The sequence below is a fragment of the Carassius gibelio genome, chromosome B7 (assembly GCF_023724105.1).
Source record: "Carassius gibelio isolate Cgi1373 ecotype wild population from Czech Republic chromosome B7, carGib1.2-hapl.c, whole genome shotgun sequence".
Taxonomy (NCBI): domain Eukaryota; kingdom Metazoa; phylum Chordata; class Actinopteri; order Cypriniformes; family Cyprinidae; genus Carassius; species Carassius gibelio.
In genome coordinates, this window is record NC_068402.1 from 13425391 (window position 1) to 13441651 (window position 16261).

The 16261-nt window shown below is 37.9% G+C and overlaps 4 protein-coding genes and 1 long non-coding RNA gene across 7 annotated transcripts; 3 read left to right on the top strand and 2 right to left on the bottom strand.

The window, feature by feature from the left end:
• Window positions 1–294: 294 nt before the first annotated feature.
• Window positions 295–4210, top strand: dnaaf1 (dynein axonemal assembly factor 1). Its single transcript, XM_052562137.1, has 10 exons — window positions 295–465; window positions 979–1078; window positions 1186–1277; window positions 1379–1600; window positions 1724–1890; window positions 1996–2117; window positions 2252–2418; window positions 2923–3383; window positions 3536–3592; window positions 3791–4210. Exons 1-10 carry the CDS (start codon window positions 360–362, stop codon window positions 4040–4042), a joined length of 1746 nt encoding a protein of 581 aa, XP_052418097.1. The 5' UTR covers window positions 295–359; the 3' UTR covers window positions 4043–4210.
• Window positions 4211–5030: 820 nt separating this feature from the next.
• Window positions 5031–6937, bottom strand: LOC127962744 (neuritin-like protein). The gene is made up of 3 exons (XM_052562415.1): window positions 6558–6937; window positions 5632–5773; window positions 5031–5549 (listed from the first exon to the last, which is right to left on the bottom strand). The coding sequence occupies exons 1-3, from the start codon at window positions 6589–6591 to the stop codon at window positions 5258–5260; spliced, it is 468 nt and encodes a 155-aa protein (XP_052418375.1). The 5' UTR covers window positions 6592–6937; the 3' UTR covers window positions 5031–5257.
• Window positions 6938–8256: 1319 nt separating this feature from the next.
• On the top strand, window positions 8257–9091 carry LOC127961985 (uncharacterized). The gene is made up of 4 exons (XR_008154511.1): window positions 8257–8404; window positions 8651–8762; window positions 8851–8965; window positions 9059–9091. It is a non-coding gene; the product is annotated as an uncharacterized LOC127961985 (long non-coding RNA).
• Window positions 9092–9532: 441 nt separating this feature from the next.
• On the top strand, window positions 9533–13494 carry LOC127961984 (conserved oligomeric Golgi complex subunit 4-like). Of its 3 annotated transcripts, XM_052561314.1 has the most exons (11): window positions 9533–9637; window positions 9992–10050; window positions 10472–10605; window positions 10827–11004; window positions 11144–11206; window positions 11443–11559; window positions 12424–12516; window positions 12678–12761; window positions 12828–12936; window positions 13022–13150; window positions 13247–13494. In XM_052561314.1, exons 4-10 carry the CDS (start codon window positions 10915–10917, stop codon window positions 13039–13041), a joined length of 576 nt encoding a protein of 191 aa, XP_052417274.1. In that variant the 5' UTR covers window positions 9533–9637; window positions 9992–10050; window positions 10472–10605; window positions 10827–10914; the 3' UTR covers window positions 13042–13150; window positions 13247–13494. The 3 variants fall into 3 exon arrangements, with proteins under 3 accessions (XP_052417274.1, XP_052417273.1, XP_052417275.1); XM_052561313.1 differs by having other exon boundaries at window positions 12828–13150; XM_052561315.1 differs by lacking the exon at window positions 12828–12936 and having other exon boundaries at window positions 12988–13150.
• Window positions 13495–13711: 217 nt separating this feature from the next.
• Window positions 13712–15329, bottom strand: LOC127961983 (THAP domain-containing protein 11-like). Its single transcript, XM_052561312.1, has one exon. The coding sequence runs from the start codon at window positions 15162–15164 to the stop codon at window positions 14406–14408; it is 759 nt and encodes a 252-aa protein (XP_052417272.1). The 5' UTR covers window positions 15165–15329; the 3' UTR covers window positions 13712–14405.
• Between the last annotated feature and the right edge of the window lie 932 nt (window positions 15330–16261).

Below are 16261 nucleotides of genomic sequence, written 5' to 3' on the forward strand. Positions count from 1 at the left end.
AGTGTTTTCTTTGGAAGCGGGCCTATTTTTTCTGCACTAACAAACTGCAATAAAATTAGCTGTAGTTTATTATAGTACATTGCTGCAAATGCTACATATAGTACAGTAGTTTCCCCAAAATAATTTCCTCGGGTTTCTCTTGTTGTAGACTATTTTAAACCCATAAGTAGGTGTTTCAGCACCGGCGGTCAACGGCTTCTGTAGGATTCGATGCCTGCCAGCTGCCAGCAGAAGATCGCCTCTTGAGAAGCGCGCTCACGCGTCCGGTCTCTATGGAAACTAAGCAAACTTCAGACAAGCACTGTTAGCACCCATTGGGCTAAGTTAACTGTTGGTCGGTGGTCCAAAATCATTGCAAAATGCAGACAAAAATAAACGTATCCGCAACACTGAACGCGGAGGAAGGAACAAGGGCTGAATCTGAAGAAAAAGACACGAGTGAAGGTGCTGTGTCTATTAGTCAAGGTAACGTAAAGTCTACATTCAAAGGCCATCAGCAAAATAACAGAATTAAAACAACTAAAACAGGACCAAAAGGCTTGTCAGACGTTAACGTTAATAATTTCTGGGATATTATCCTAATTCTGTTTTTTCTTGGTTATATCCTGCTGTTTTATTCAAAATAGCAATGACTCGGACTGTAACTACATTTTGGGTGTCGCGACATTAAGTTATTTTGTAACATAGCCTAAAAGTAGCATGTTTGTAACATAGTAATAATAACCATTTACATTTTAAATATATAAAAAAAATCTATTATCTCTTTCCAACTGTTTATACAGCCATGTTACTGTGTCATTTGCTGTTCTTTAAAATGTTGAAAACAATAAATATTTCATGAAGGGTAAGTGCCTCCTTATACTGATCATTTTTTTGAAAAAAGGAAAAAAAGCTTACTTAAAATTTTTTTTTTATTCATGTCTGATTTTGAAACCTTTTTTTGGAAAATGCCCAATAGTATTAAAATGTCTTTCAAAGGCCAGGATTCTCAGAGTGCAGCTGCTGATGGGACAAAGGTTAACGCTGACACAACAGAAACCAAAGCATCAGAGATAAGCACAATGCATTCAGGTCCCAGGTAATAAAATAAGCATTTTTAAAATACCTGTATGAAATTTGCTTGGGAAAACATGTTGTTACATAACATATGTTGATTTTTTTTTTTTTTTTTTTAAATCTTCTAAGAATTACCAAACAGTTTTTAAGGGAGCACTGCAAGCAAAACAAACTGTATGTGACACCAAGGCTGAATGACACACTTTATCTTCACTATAAAGGTTTGTAATTTCAGATTTTTTTGAAAGACTGTTTTAATATTGCATCTTTATGTTATTTTCTTTTCAGCTCTTTATGTGAAGTTGTTACTTCTGCATTGTAGGTTTTTCTTGTATTGAGGGTTTAGAGGAATATACTGGCCTGCGCTGCCTATGGTTGGAATGCAATGGCATTCACAAGATTGAGAATCTGGAGAATCAGACAGAGCTTCGCTGTCTTTTCCTCCATCAGAATCTAATTCATACTCTGGAAAACCTGGAACCACTCAGCAAGCTTTGCACCCTCAATGTCTCAAACAATTATATCAAGGTCATTGAGAACATATGTGAGTACTTGGACACACAAATAAAAATGGCACAGCATAATGTATTGTTAACAACTGTTCCCTGTATTGAATTGTTCCCTGTTCCTCAATATACCTTAAAGTCATTTATCATTTGTTTTTCAGCCTGCTTGAGTGAGCTGTCAACGCTGCAGATCTCCCATAACTCACTGGAGAATGTGTGTGACATGGAGGAGCTATCAAGCTGTCTATCCATCAGTGTTCTTGATCTGTCTCACAACCGCATCAGAGATCCAGCCCTCATCTGTGTTCTAGAGAGAATGCCTGACTTGGTAAAAACTGTGTATCTTTTTCCTCGTATACATGATCAGTGATACTTACTTCTGGATGTGGACTGAACTGCTAGAAGTTCATTCATGTTTATTTGAATTTGCCAGCGGGTTTTAAATCTAATGGGTAATGAGGTCATCAAAAAAATCCCAAACTACAGGAAGACTTTGATTGTGCATCTCAAGCAGCTGACCTATCTAGATGACCGGCCTGTGTTTCCAAAAGACAGGTTAGCTACATCGTTTTCTGTGCTAAAGTCCCATAACATTAATTGTCTGACGACCCCCATGGTCAGTAAGGGATAGTCTTTGTTTCTAGTTCATCTAGAAGCAGTCTTTTACTGAAGTTTGCTTTAATTCACAGAGCATGTGCAGAGGCATGGGCAGCTGGTGGTTTGGAAGGTGAGCGAAAAGAAAGAGAAATGTGGGAAACGAGAGAGAGAAGGAAGGTCCAGGAGAGTTTGGATGCATTGACTGCTATCAAGGAGAACGCACTGAGACAACGGCAGGCTCGAGAGCTTTTGGAGAAAGGCAAACACACAATCTGTTCACATATTAACTATCGTACAAAAGTTTGGGGACACTGAGATTTAAAAATAATTATTTAAACTTTTATTCAGCAAAGATGCAGTAAATTGATCAAGAATTTTATTTTTAATTTGATTGTTACAAAAGATTTATATCTTAAATAAATGCTTTTAAACTCTATAGTCATCAAAAAATCCTGAAAACAATATGACCAGTTTCTACAAAATATTACGGAGCACAACTGTTTTCAACATTGATAGGAGTAAATCACAGGACTAAATAACATAATAAAAAAATGCATTTAAATTATCTAATTTGAACTGCAACAATATTTCACAATATTAATGTTCTTACTGTATTGTTGATCAAATAAATTGTGGGCATAAGAGACGTCTTACAAAAAAATGACCAACCCCAAACCTTTAAACATTAGTGTATACACACACTCGTATTTTCTCACGTCCTTCTGATATATATCATCATGAAAACATTATGGTTTACCCTTATGAATCATAGACCCTCCAAGTCCTGTTGCTGAGGATCAGAGCCATCAAGACGAAACATCAGAAACTTCAGGGAGTGACTCTTCAAAAACAGAGCAAGAACAAACTGATCCATCAGATTCAGAGATGGACTACACTTTCAAATCTGCATCTGATGAGGAACAGATTATCCAAACAACACTTGATCAAAATCATTCTGACCAGTCAAATCCAGAGAGACAGCAGACAGTTTCAGAACAGATTCTCCATCCATCATTTGACCTGAAACAGACTGGCGAATCAACCTGGGGATTGAAGACTGAAGAGGAGAAGTACCAGAAAATGAGTGTTCCCACAAAACTATCACAGTCACCTCAGTGCGGTTTAGTCTCAGTTACGGGTCCTGGAGCTCTCGTCACTGAACTAATCTCTGAGGATGATATAGAGTCTATCACCCTGTCAGATGAACCAGCATTAACAATTGATGTGAATACTTACACCACTGTTCACCTAAATATAACTTCAATTTGCTTTTACAATGGATATAATTTCCCTGCACTGTATACTTGATTTATATAGAAACTTTGTATAATATTTCACTGCAAATAACATTTTTGATGCTCCTGATTTCTCCCTAGGATCTTCCAGACCTTGACGATGAAGACAAAAGCCTTATATTCCCAACAATGTCACAGGTAACTATTTCAATGACTTAAAACTAAAACCATTAAAATATGAATAAATACTGTAACAGTATCTCAATGATACTAAAATAACTCTTGGTGAAAAAGCCAAATATTTAATTATAACTTGATGACATTTTCTAAGTTGTGATGGAACACTGTATTAATTTGATGCCAAAGTTGTGGAGATTTACATGTTACATTTTTCAGAGTGTGATCCGTCCAAAGATTCAGGTCATCTCTGGTGATGACACGGAATCAGAAGCTGTTACAAGTTTGTATCACTGGCCTCAGTCAGATTCTGTGGCCACTGATCAATCTCAGCTGCTTATTAATGTCTCCACTAAGAGAACCTCAGTCAAGCAGCAGAGTCCTGCCTTCTCTAGTCAAGCAGAAGAAGGGGATGACTTCCCAAAGCCAAAGGAAAACAGAAAGACTGTTCTGATTGAAGAACTGGACTGAGTTTTAATGGTTGAACAAATGGATGAAACTTGGATATGCATTTCAAACCTTGGATATGTATTTAAAGGGATAGTTTACCCCAAAAATAAAATGATTTCATTAATTACTCAGCCTCATGACCTTCCAAACCTGTCAGACCTTCGTTCATCTTCGGAACACAAATTAAGACATTTTTGGATGAAATCCGAGAGCTCTCTGACCCTGCAAAGACAGCAATGCAACTGAAATGTTTCCAGGCCCAGAAACATAGTAAGGACACAAGTAAAATTGTCCATGTGATGTAAGTGGTTCAACCATAATTTTACAAAGCTACGAGAATACTTTTTGTGCACAAGGAAAACAATAATAACTTTATTCAACAATTCTTCTCCCCCGAGTTACCATCTTTCACCATTATAGAGAGTATCATGACGAGTTTCCCGACAGAAGAACTGTTGGATAAAGTCATTATTTTTGTTTTCTTTGCCAACGAAAAGTATTCTTGTATTCTTGTAGCTTTGTAAAATTACAGTTGAACCACCGACATCACATGGACTATTTTACTGATGTCCTTGCTGCGTTTCTGGACCTGGGAACATTTCAGTTGTATTTCTGTCTATGGAGGGTCGAAAAGCTCTTGGATTTCATCGGAAATATCTTAATTTGTGTTCCAAAGATGAAGGAAGGTCTTACGGGTTTGGAACAATGATAATAAGAGATAGAATTTTTATTTTGGGGGAAACTATCCCTTTAAATTTGATGTCTACCTGATTTAATAAAAAGGTTTTTAACTTTAAATTACCAAATCATATTAATCATTTAATAAAAAATACAACAACTATGTAATTTTGCTTGGAATTTTATTGCAGATATTATAAATGTATTTTGCAAATACTTCAAGACACTTGTATATCATTTATACATAACATTTATATATAACTTATATATAACAATATATAATTTATTTATATAATTATATATAATTATGATTTGAATCTACAGATGTTAAATCTTGTACCAATCCAGTAGATCTGAGTACAGAACATCACTGATTTATTTGTCATAATTGTTAAACAAGCAAATACATAAGTGTCTTGAATATCTTACCAAAGAGCTTACATATTAAATTAGACATGAATTTAAATCAAATATACCAACATAAAGAGTCTACGCAGAGACATGTATGTGCTTGTAGCACTGTCACGTGCATCAGTTCAGCTATGTTACATGAATAGGTTACATCCAAAGCAGCAGGAGAAGAGAGAAGCACATCAGCAGCTCTTTACTGACTGAGTGGCTGACAGAACGAGCGAGTCCTTTGAGTGTTTCCTGGTTGCTTTGATCAGCGCTGGGAACCAGAGGTGTGGTTGCAGTCACAGCTTCAGTACGACTGGCACACATGTCGTAGAGGTTACCAGCAAACGCTGTTTTCCTGGACTCCGCTCTCAAAGATTCCCAAATTTCTGCTGCATCACCTCGGCATCCTGACAAAACACCACTCACGCACACCTGGAAAGCATCCCATGACCTACAGATGTGGGAAGTGCAATGTATTGAGATAAAAAAGTTTTATTCGGTGGAGGGTGTATTTGTGTGTGAACGTGGCTCACTTGCAAATGGAGTTGATGTCCTGTGGGTTATCAGCTTTGGAGCTCACACTGTCACCCAGAGTGACCAGACATTCAGCAAAGCCCCTGTATACAGAACTACATGGAGGTGTTACTGCTGCACTCAGCACAGAAGAACAGAGACCTGAGAGGGGAAAAAAATTAAGCAGAAAGACCTTTATTGCCTGATATGTTTACACACAGGATTTTGCTTTGGTGGCAGGAGCTTCCAATTCAGAACAAAGAACTGACATGGTGCATTTGGGAATTTGGCAATAAAATCGGATATAACACATTAATAATACTATTTAAAAAGACAAAAAATACAAATATAGTAACAGTATTAAATATTAGACTCCTGATTGCAAATACACGTTTTAATTTTAATTAGCAAAAAGCATAAACTGACAGAACTGTCAGCTGACATGTCTTCTGGAACTCTGATAAGACCACATACTCTGTATGTGCTGCTAACATTTTATTGTATTGTCTGTGTGTGTCTATTTCACTTCACTGTTAGATGCTGTGGAACATCACATGGATTAATCTAGGGATTAGAGCCAGGGCAAAAATGACATTTAATCTGGCTGCAGAACAGCTCGAAAAGACAAATCTCCGCCATTTCTTTTCCATTTTCCATCTCTAACCACATCTATCTTTATTTAAAAAGAGAAATATAAAGGATATTACTCATACATTTAGTAGTTTAGGAACATTACCTACAGCAACATCAGCCATTTCTGAGCCTCAAAACTTGTCTTTCTTTTTGGACGCTACTTTTATGGTTTGTGTAGCATACTATACCCTATAACCATGGCCACTAATTCACATCTATTCAAGAATTTGAAAAGCACACACAATATGATGAGACAAACTATGATATTACATACACAAACAAAAGTTTGAATATAAAAAAGACCTTTACTCACTGAGGCAGAATAAAATGAACGGCAGCAGATGCATTCCGTTGAACAGCCAGATTTTGAAACTGAAGACCACACGCACTGGAGCACCTTACGTTTACACTTTAACACACAATCATGCACAAATAATCCAAACCTTCTTGAGGTCCAATTCACCTTCCTGTTTCAGAAAAGAACTGCAACTTTGAAGCCAACTGTTGAGCCTGATGGATAAACAGGAGCTGTGACATCTGATTATTAAAAAGGGGGAAAACTGTGGGATTAAAGATTATTTCCGGCTACACTGTTCATCATGTCAGAAAAGAAGTTTATACCTCCTATGACAAGGTTCTATATGGCTTAGAGTATTGGCTCTTAGAGTCTCTGTCTCTGTCTCTGTCACTCACTCACCCTCTGTCACACTCACACACAATATACAAACAGATGGAAAAATCCCAGTAAGACTGTCATTTTAATTCCAGCATGCTACTTTCTAATACACACACACATTGGACAAGCCTCTCCCTGATTGACAGGCTTGGATTATGTCATTGCGTAAATCTAAAGGGAGAGGAGAATAAAGGATTACTCTCTCTTATATAAAGCCATTACTATCAAATCCTCTCTCATTTTCCCTGACACTGAATCTGTAATTATTTTCACTATTATCAGTTGCCATTTCCAAACATTCATTTTACCATTAATTGTTGTAATCTAGTGAAAGTTTTGTTTGCATAAGGTCTGTGCTGCACACAGAGATCTCATCATTATCAGTCTGTCTGGAGTGACACGAAAAAAGATAACGAACTGAGACAGACTTAATCCAGAAGAACTGTGGCAATGTCTCCAAGATGCTTCAAGAGACCTATCTGCAAAGCTACCTGAGAAATTATGCGCAAGTGCACCGAAGACAAAAGCTGCTTTAAACACAAAGGATGGTCACACCAAAATGTTATTTCATTTAGTTAATAGAGGTTAATTGATAAAGAAAACTGATTTATGACATTATTTTTTGACAGCGTCCTAATTTTGAGTGCCTAAAACTTTTAACAGTACTGTAGCTTTGCAGGTAGGTTTCTTGAAGCATCTTGGAGACATTGCCACAGTTCTTCTGGATTGAGTCTGTCTCAGTTTGTTCTGTTTCTTCATGTCATTCCAGATACACTGATGATGATGAGATCAAATCTCTGTGTGCTGCACTGGCTGTTGTCAGACAAAAATCTCACCGGATTATTACAATTAATGCAGTTAATGGCAAAATGAATTTTTGGAAATGTAAACTGATATTTCCTACTGACACTATAGCAAAATATAGAAATAACTTGACTTAGAACCATTTTTACTGGTGAAAAATACTAGTGTTCTAATCATTTTAGCCACCACTGTAATACAATAATAGTAATTGGGTACATTGCAACAGACAGCCAAGTACCATGATATTAATCTAATTTCATCACTGTACAAAGGTAAAGAAAAGCTATAGTGATTTTTTTTATTCTGTTGTCCTATTAACCTATATAACAACACTGCATACCAAATTTTTATTATAGCCAACTGTAGACCTAAAGATTCCCATAATTAAAATCATGAAATAACAAATGTAACATGAATTATGAATTATGTTAACTGTTTGAAAGGCATTAATCTTTTCACCAACAGAAAAAAAAACTACCATTAGGTGGGAGTAAGAAACAGCGCAAGAGTCAGCGGAAGTGACGCAGTTTGTATGGATGTGGGCTGTCATGGATGAAGTCAGTTCACGGTTCACCGGCGCGTCGTCGCGGTGGTCCAGCCGGGCTCTCCGCCGTGCAGTCCGACACTATAGAGGGTCTGACAGAGCTGGACGATCTGGAGCGAGTGTATGTGCCGAAGAGGTGAAGATTTATTAGTGGAGACACAGTGTCTCTGTGAGCTGGACTACTAGTAAGGCTAGATAAACGCTTGTCAGCTGTGTTAATTTGTTGATTATATATATATATATATATATATATATATATATATATATATATATACACACACACACACACACACACACACACACACACATATACACACTAGCTTGTGCCTGAACTAAGAGATTGTGTGCATGTTGATTATGCATTGGCATAAACTGTTTCCAGATGCACCCTGACACCTGACAGGCGGAAGTGCAGATGGAGTTGAGCGCTCTTATGGGACAGCAGAATAACATAGAAACAAAGATGCTCACCTTGCAGAGGATGGGGTGAGTGTGTATGTGTTTGACACTTAACATATACCTTTAAACTGAGAAAAATAAAATGAAGTGGGCTAATAAATTGTGTTTTTGTGTGTTCCTCAGACCCAACTTGCAGCTGATCGAGGGAGATGCAGTGCAGCTGTCTGGCATGATCAGCTTGACATGCAGTCTGGCAGAGAACGTGAGCAGCAAAGTCAGACAGCTGGACCTCACTAAGGTGCCCAACCTACACATTGGTACGATACGTACACTCTGTCAGAATGACAGTTTGACAGCTTCCACTCAAGCTTTGCACCTGGGTCTGTTTCAGAAAAGACTGTACCAAGCAATTCAGAGGGCAGATGATATTCTAGATCTGAAGTTCTGCACAGATGGTGTTCAGACAGCCCTGCGTAACCAGGACTATGAGCAGGCTGCGGCCCACATTCATCGCTATCTTTCTCTTGACCAGTCAGTGATTGAGCTCAGCAAGCAGGGTGGAGAGGGTGAGTCCTTTTGTGGTTTTCTAGCAACAAGTATTATCACTGAAGCTATTGAATAGAAATATTTATAATTTTCAAATATTTATGCGTATGACAAGGGTGCTTGGTTTTAGAAATTGAATAAATGATATGGATTTTTTTGCTTAACAGTTAAGAGTTTATATTTCAATAACCATGTATTTTTATTTTTATTTGAAATGCAAATATTTATTTGACTGGTGAAATCAGTTGAAAAAGCTTTGGTTTAGTTACTTGGGTTCTAAAATTTTAAAGTTGTGTCTTTTGCTTACTTTTCTTTCAGTTGGCCAGTAAGGCAGAGGAGAACTTACTCCTGGCTTTTGGCTCTGATCTTGGCGAGCGCAGGGCATCGGTCATTTTTGCTGACACACTCACACTGCTTCTTGAAGGTAAGAGCATGACTGTTTAACTTGCCAATATTTATTATGTTTCAACAAATCGAGATCAACCAGCCTTTGTCTGTAACTGTTAGGTATTGCACGCATTGTTGAAACCCATCAGCCCATAGTGGAAACATACTATGGACCAGGCCGACTGCACACACTCCTCGCACACCTTCAAAAAGAGTGTGATAAACAGGCTCAGAAAATAGTGGACAAATTAATCCAACAGAGAGATTATAACAATAAGGTGTGTGTAGTGTCTATACTGTATGTTGCATTAGTGTGTTTATGTACTATACTTAATGTTTGCAACGTGAATAAAGTGTACTTTGATGTCATTATGCACTTGTTTCACTATAGTTTCAGGTTATCCAGAGCAGCATGATGAGGGGCATGGCTACAGAAAAGATTGAACCCAGGTGCGGTTTGTGTTAGAATTGTTTATCTGTGTATCCTGTGAATACATGGGTAGTGCTGTCAAACAATTAATCGCATCCAAAATAAAAGTTTTCGTTTGCATAATATGTGTGTGTATATACTGTGTACAGTATATTTATTAGGTATATATAAATACTCATGCATGAATGTATGTATTTAAGAAAAATATGTTAGGTTTATATATAAAATATTTATGTATAATATAAATTATATGAATATAAATATATCCATGTAAATGTTTTCAAAATATATGCTGTATGTGTGTGTATTTATATATACATAATAAATATACACAGTGCACACATATATAATGTAAACACATTCCAATTTTTATTTTGAATGCGATTAATTGTTTGACAGCACTTACGTGGTGTTTTATTTGTTGTCATATGTTTAATCTAGAGACCTGGATCCCGTGTTATGTGAGGTTACCTTAATGAACTCGAGAGCCGAGCTTTACTTTCGATTCTTGAGGCGGCGTATAGTGGCTGACTTTGAGGTTACAGATGCAATGGCAGATGAAACTATTATACAAGGTAACACCCAGCTTTTTATGGGATATGAAACTACTCTATGAAACAAAATTCTGCTGCGAGTGCATGTCATAAATTTAATTAGCCTCCGTGTATTTTGTTTCTGGTGTTGGTTTGAAGAGTTATTGTAGTGGTGGTTGAAGATTCAGAGAATTTAGTGAAACCGTTGTTGTTAAATATCGAATAATTCGCTATACCCTTTGGATCTCTTTCTTTGTGTGCAGAGAGGCGTTAGTATGTAAGCTCTGAGCTGGATATCCAGTCAGTGCTCTGCAGGACCTGCAGCGTCGGGTCAGCAGTGCCGTCAGTCTGATGCAGAGCAGCCTACAGCATGGCAAGATAACAAATCTGACACAAACGCTTGGGATTGAGAGCCAGGAGCAGGCAAAGAGCGCCTACTTGGTCAGCATCAAGACTTTCTCTCTGACACAAACTTAAACACATAGTTTGAATTTATGATGTCATGTTTTCACTTGTTTTCGTGTACCTAGTTGTCACTAAAGCACACTCCTGTGTGTCATCTGTCATGTTTGTTTCTTAGGTGGCTCTCAATAATGTGGAGGTTTGCAGTGAGAATATCAGCACCCTGAAAAAGAATCTAGAGGTCTGTGTGATCTGACTTTGATTTTGTTTTTCAAGTCAACCACCAAATGCAACTATCCTATATCTCAAAATATAGGACTATTTTCCATGGAACACAAAAAAAAGAGGAATTTTTAAATCTTTTCCATGTAGTTAATGCAGATATAATTTTATAAGCCTCATTAACATATCGTAAAAGCAGTCCAAAAAACTAACTTTTTGAGATACGATGAATTGTTTTCTTTCTTTCCATCTTAGAGTGATTGTGTCAAGTTGTTCAGTCAGGGGGCGGGCTCAGATCATGCAAAGGCAAAGATAGACAGCTGTGTATCTGATTTGGTCAACACCTCCGGCAAATTCAAGGACCTCCTCCAGGTCAGTGAAAAACTGTTCAAAAGTTTGGGGCTGCATTTATTTGATCAAAAATGCAGTAAAACTTAAAAACTACTTTCTATTTTTATATGTATAAAGATTTAAATTATTTAATATATTGCTGTTTTATGATATTTTCATTGTCATATAATCCTTCAGAAATCATTCTAAAATTATGATTTGTTGCTCAAGAAACATTTCTTACTATTATCAGTGTTGAAAACTAGGTTGAAAAAAGGTATGCTGCTCAATATTTTTGAAAATTGTAAAACATTTTTATCGATAATGTTTGATGAAAATTAGGTTTAAAAGAGCAGCATAATTTAATAATATTTCAATTCTACGCTCACACACATACATACAGTGAGTAAAATAAGTATTGAACACATTTTTTTTTTGTAGATTAGAGTTAACAGAAGACTGTTTGTGTGGAAGAATGGGCCAAAATCACAACTGAGCAATGTATGCAACTAGTTTCTCCTTACAGGAGGCATCTTATAGATGTCATTTAAAGCAAGGATTTTGTACAAAGTATTAAATAAATTTCAGTAAGCGTGTTCAATACTTTTTCCCTGGGTCATTACATTTTATTACACAAAACTTCATTTCTGAACTTATTTGTATTGTTTTCTTTGTATGAATGGATTACTTGGGTTGTTACCAACATCTGGTGAAAATTTCATGTCAACAGCACCTTTATAGATATATTTACTGAGGAAAATGGTGATGGGTTCAATACTTATTTTACTCTCTCTCTGTGTGTGTGTGTGTTAATGTATAAAATTGCACCAAACAGTTGAATGTCTGTGCATGTCATGTTTTGTAGATAGGTAAAATTGTTTGTATTAATGGTTTATGTATGTACAGGAGGGTTTACAGGAGCTTAATAACACCTCTATCAGGCCACAAGTAAAACCCTGGATCAGCAGCTTCCTGTCCGTCTCACACAATATTGAAGAGGTAGGATATGATAACATTGCAATATCTATTACTACTACTGATAAAGTGTAAATAAAACACTTGCACTTGAGTTGACAGTGCTAGAAATACTAAGAACATTTATGATGTTATATTCTGTATATTATGAATCTTTTTGAGGATGTTGTGTTGTTGTTTTTTAGGAAGAGTTCAGGGAGTATGAAGCCAATGATCCTTGGGTTCAGCAACTCATTGTCCAGTTGGAGCAGCTCATGGATGAGTTTAAGGTATATTCATTTTAATCCACTTGACACATGCTCACACAAACCCATTCTAAAGATGCTTTTCTGTAGGTGTCCCTGTCACCTGTCATTTACGATACTCTAATTAGCCTGATGACAAGCCTCATAGCCATGGAGATGGAGAAGACGGTGTTCAAATGCACCTTCAGCAGGATGAGATGTAAACCTGTCCTGCGCAAGTGAACAGACACACATTTGCTTTAAATTACAGACATCCTAACTGTCCTCTCCATCCTGGTTCGCAGCAAGGTGGATTACAGTTTGATAAGGAGCTGCGCGCTTTGGTTGTCTACTTCTCCTCGGTCACCTCCTGGACCATCGGGGATAAATTTGCTCGACTCACACAGATGGCAACTATTCTCAATTTAGAACGAGTATGTGGCTTTTTGACTGTCAATTAAAATGTTAATCACTGAAAACTGTGTTCAAACTGGTCCATGAGTATAAGACCGGTGTTTTTCTTCCTTTAGGTGTCTGAGATCCTGGATTATTGGGGACCCAACTCTGGGCCTTTGACTTGGCGTCTGACCCCTGCAGAGGTTCGGCAAGTCTTGGCTCTAAGGGTAGATTTCCGCAGCGAGGACATTAAAAGATTACGACTCTAACAGAGATAAACAAAAACACTTTCCACTTGAGGCTTTTATGCATAGAAATTGTGTTGAGTGGAGGTGTGTTATGTCTGAACATATGTATGTATATATATATATATATATATATATATATATATATATATATATATATATATATATATATATATATATATATAAACTGTATACAAATGTAATAAATGTTCTACCAGCCAACATTGTGAAATCAACTAGTCCTTCAGCGGTTTTGAATTTTAGACTTTTGTAAATACTTTCGCTCTTCATACAATTAAAGGGCAATATCATTTTTTTTTTTTTTTTTTTTTTGATAAATACTGGAAAGGTGGGTTAATTTTAAAGATGCTTTACTGAAGACAATTAAAATGACATTTCCTAGAATAAATGTGATGCCACAAGGCTTCAAACAGTAAAGAAACATCTTTTATAGTGCACAATATACTCAGAACTTGTGTGGTAAAGAATCTTACAAAAGAGATACCGAACTAAATCGGTTTAAATGCAATACCACCAAAACAGTCCCATAAATTATAATTAATAAGCAGTTTACTTCAAACCAATCATCTTTTTTAACTGAATTAATCTGCATGTAAAGAATCGGTTCATCTGGACCAGAAGCTCCAATCTGATGCACTGAAATATTAAAAACAAAGAAAGAACCCAAATAATAAGCAGTTGTTTACACACTTATGAAGCAGTCTCTGTCTGCACTTCATGGTTATGAAGTGTGGCAGTATGCAGATACTGGGTCTGCCGCTTTCAACACACATACAGCACAAACGTGTATCATCATTAAATATAAAATGAGAAGGATGCTGAACTCATCTCAGTCCCCGTGCAGCGCTACGCCGGACAGCTCGAGCACACAAGATGAACTCATGCATCTGCGCTTTATCACACAAACACAGCCTATCTAGCACTTCTGAGTCCTGGAGGAAGCTTAAATGAGAACTACGATGATACTTAATTGTCGATCACCGACAGTGCTTTGCGTTTTTAGTCCGTCGTTTCTCCGCGTCGTTCGTCAGAGTTTCCTCTTGATGATGCTGTTGGTGGAGATCAGACGGTCCCGCTCCCGGAGCTCCTCCTGCAGCCGTGCCTCGCTGACCCGCAGCTTTTGGATGGTGTTCTTCATCTCCTTCATTTTGACCTCCATCAGCGCAATGATGTCCCGCTGCTCGTTCAGCTTCCGCAGAAGTTCAGCGGACGTTGTGCCGGTGGTGAGCGAGTACGAGTGGTCCACCCCGCACAGCACGAGATCGGCCACGGGGCAAGACGCGCTGCCTCCGGTCAGGTTTCCGCTGGATCCCGGCACCACTGCAGCGAGGCAGGAGCCGTCTCCCGAAGGTGTGAGGTCCACGGGGGTGATGTACTGGCCATTCTGACCTATCTGTACCACGGTGATGTTCTGGGAGTCCCCTTTTTCCTCCACTGGCGCTGACTCGTCGGCGGTGGAAACGACGTTTGTGATGATGGGCACGACCTCGGAGACCTTCCTGCTCCTTCCTCGCCTGCTCTTTCTCTCGTTCACCCCGCGCAGAGGGAAAAGCGTAGGGACGCGAATGGTGTAGGTTTTCCTGCCGCCGGGAAAGTGGACGCTGCAAACTCGGTGTCCGGTGGTGGGCTGGAAAGCGTTGAAGCAGCCGCTCACCCCAGCCCGCGAAATGTTCTTCAGCCATAGCTCTCGCTGAGTAGGGTCCTTCGGAAAGGTGTAGAACCGCAGATCGCGATCCCGGTGCGAGTTGTTGTAGCATCCGGGCACGCAGCACGTGAAGCCGGGCATGATAGTGAAAAAGATCCACCAGTATAACTGCTGTCTATTGGAAGTTTTCTTAATTTTGTTTTGTTTGGTTGCTTTGCGTGCTGTTATCCAGACCAGCGGCCTACAAGCGGAACTACACGTCCCACAATACTTACGACTTCCTGTTTTGGTTTCAAATGCTGGTAGACAGACTCGCGTCTGCGCAGATGTGCATATAAAACAAATATAGGAATACGTATAACATTTACTAAAAAATACACAATACGTAATACGTAAATAAAAGCGTTATTATGACAGACTGTTTCCTTTAACATCTATATCACTGGTTAGAGTGTGTTAATCTTTATAATGTCTAGTTTACTGTTTGGACAATTACAGTGATTATTGAACAAGAATCTGCAATATTTGATTAAAACAAACAAAAATGTTGAAAGAATGCATTGTTTAGGAAAGCTGCAGGCATTACATCACAAGTAGCAGCATGAGCAACTGAGAATAGATAGCTACAAATAAGAATAATAGAATTTCATTTATTAATAGCCCTTCATGACCAATAATAGCTATTTATTATGCAGCCTACTTGCAGCATAGAAAGAGAGAGAGAGAGAGTCATTGAAAGGAAACGATCAAAGCCACAAAGGGAAATTGTGGATCAAGCTTACAACATGTCCATAAGATCTAGCCGTTCTGTTTTTCCTTAAATTATGGATGCATTTGCCACAAGTCTGTTATTAGTAATTAATAAATGCTTACAAACTGGTACTGTTGGGCAGCACGATAAATCACATGCACTATTGAAGTCTTTCAATCAGGTTTTAAAGATCTACATAGCACTGAATCGGCCCTGTTAAGAGTTTTAAATGACACATTTCTCATAACAGATTCAGGGAAACCCATGGCTCTTTTCCTCTTAGAGTTAATCGCTGCATTTGAATGTTGTCTACCACAACATTCTTCTGTCATGCCTGGAGTCTTGTGACTTATTTGTCAAATAGGTGTTTTACTGTTCAGATGGCATTGTGTTTCTACTGACATTCCCCTTGGTTGTGTGTTTAGATTGCCTAAATGAACTTAAGCTATGGCTTTCAAGCAGTTTATTATGCCTGAATGAAAACAAA

Excerpts from the sequence above, each read along its gene's own strand:
- LOC127962744 (XM_052562415.1), bottom strand. The coding sequence starts at position 6,591 with ATGCATCTGCTGCCGTTCATTTTATTCTGCCTCA. Across the intron at positions 5,774-6,557 it reads GTTCATTTTATTCTGCCTCA|GTCTCTGTTCTTCTGTGCTG; the intron begins GTGAGTAAAGGT and ends TTCCCCTCTCAG. Across the intron at positions 5,550-5,631 it reads GACATCAACTCCATTTGCAA|GTCATGGGATGCTTTCCAGG; the intron begins GTGAGCCACGTT and ends CCACATCTGTAG.
- LOC127961983 (XM_052561312.1), bottom strand. The coding sequence starts at position 15,164 with ATGCCCGGCTTCACGTGCTGCGTGCCCGGATGCTACAACAACTCGCAC.
- LOC127961984 (XM_052561313.1), top strand. The coding sequence starts at position 10,915 with ATGCAGAGCAGCCTACAGCATGGCAAGATAACAAATCTGACACAAACG. Across the intron at positions 11,207-11,442 it reads CCCTGAAAAAGAATCTAGAG|AGTGATTGTGTCAAGTTGTT; the intron begins GTCTGTGTGATC and ends TTTCCATCTTAG. Across the intron at positions 12,517-12,677 it reads TCTCACACAATATTGAAGAG|GAAGAGTTCAGGGAGTATGA; the intron begins GTAGGATATGAT and ends GTTGTTTTTTAG.
- dnaaf1 (XM_052562137.1), top strand. The coding sequence starts at position 360 with ATGCAGACAAAAATAAACGTATCCGCAACACTGAACGCGGAGGAAGGA. Across the intron at positions 1,278-1,378 it reads ACTTTATCTTCACTATAAAG|GTTTTTCTTGTATTGAGGGT; the intron begins GTTTGTAATTTC and ends TCTGCATTGTAG. Across the intron at positions 3,593-3,790 it reads TATTCCCAACAATGTCACAG|AGTGTGATCCGTCCAAAGAT; the intron begins GTAACTATTTCA and ends TACATTTTTCAG.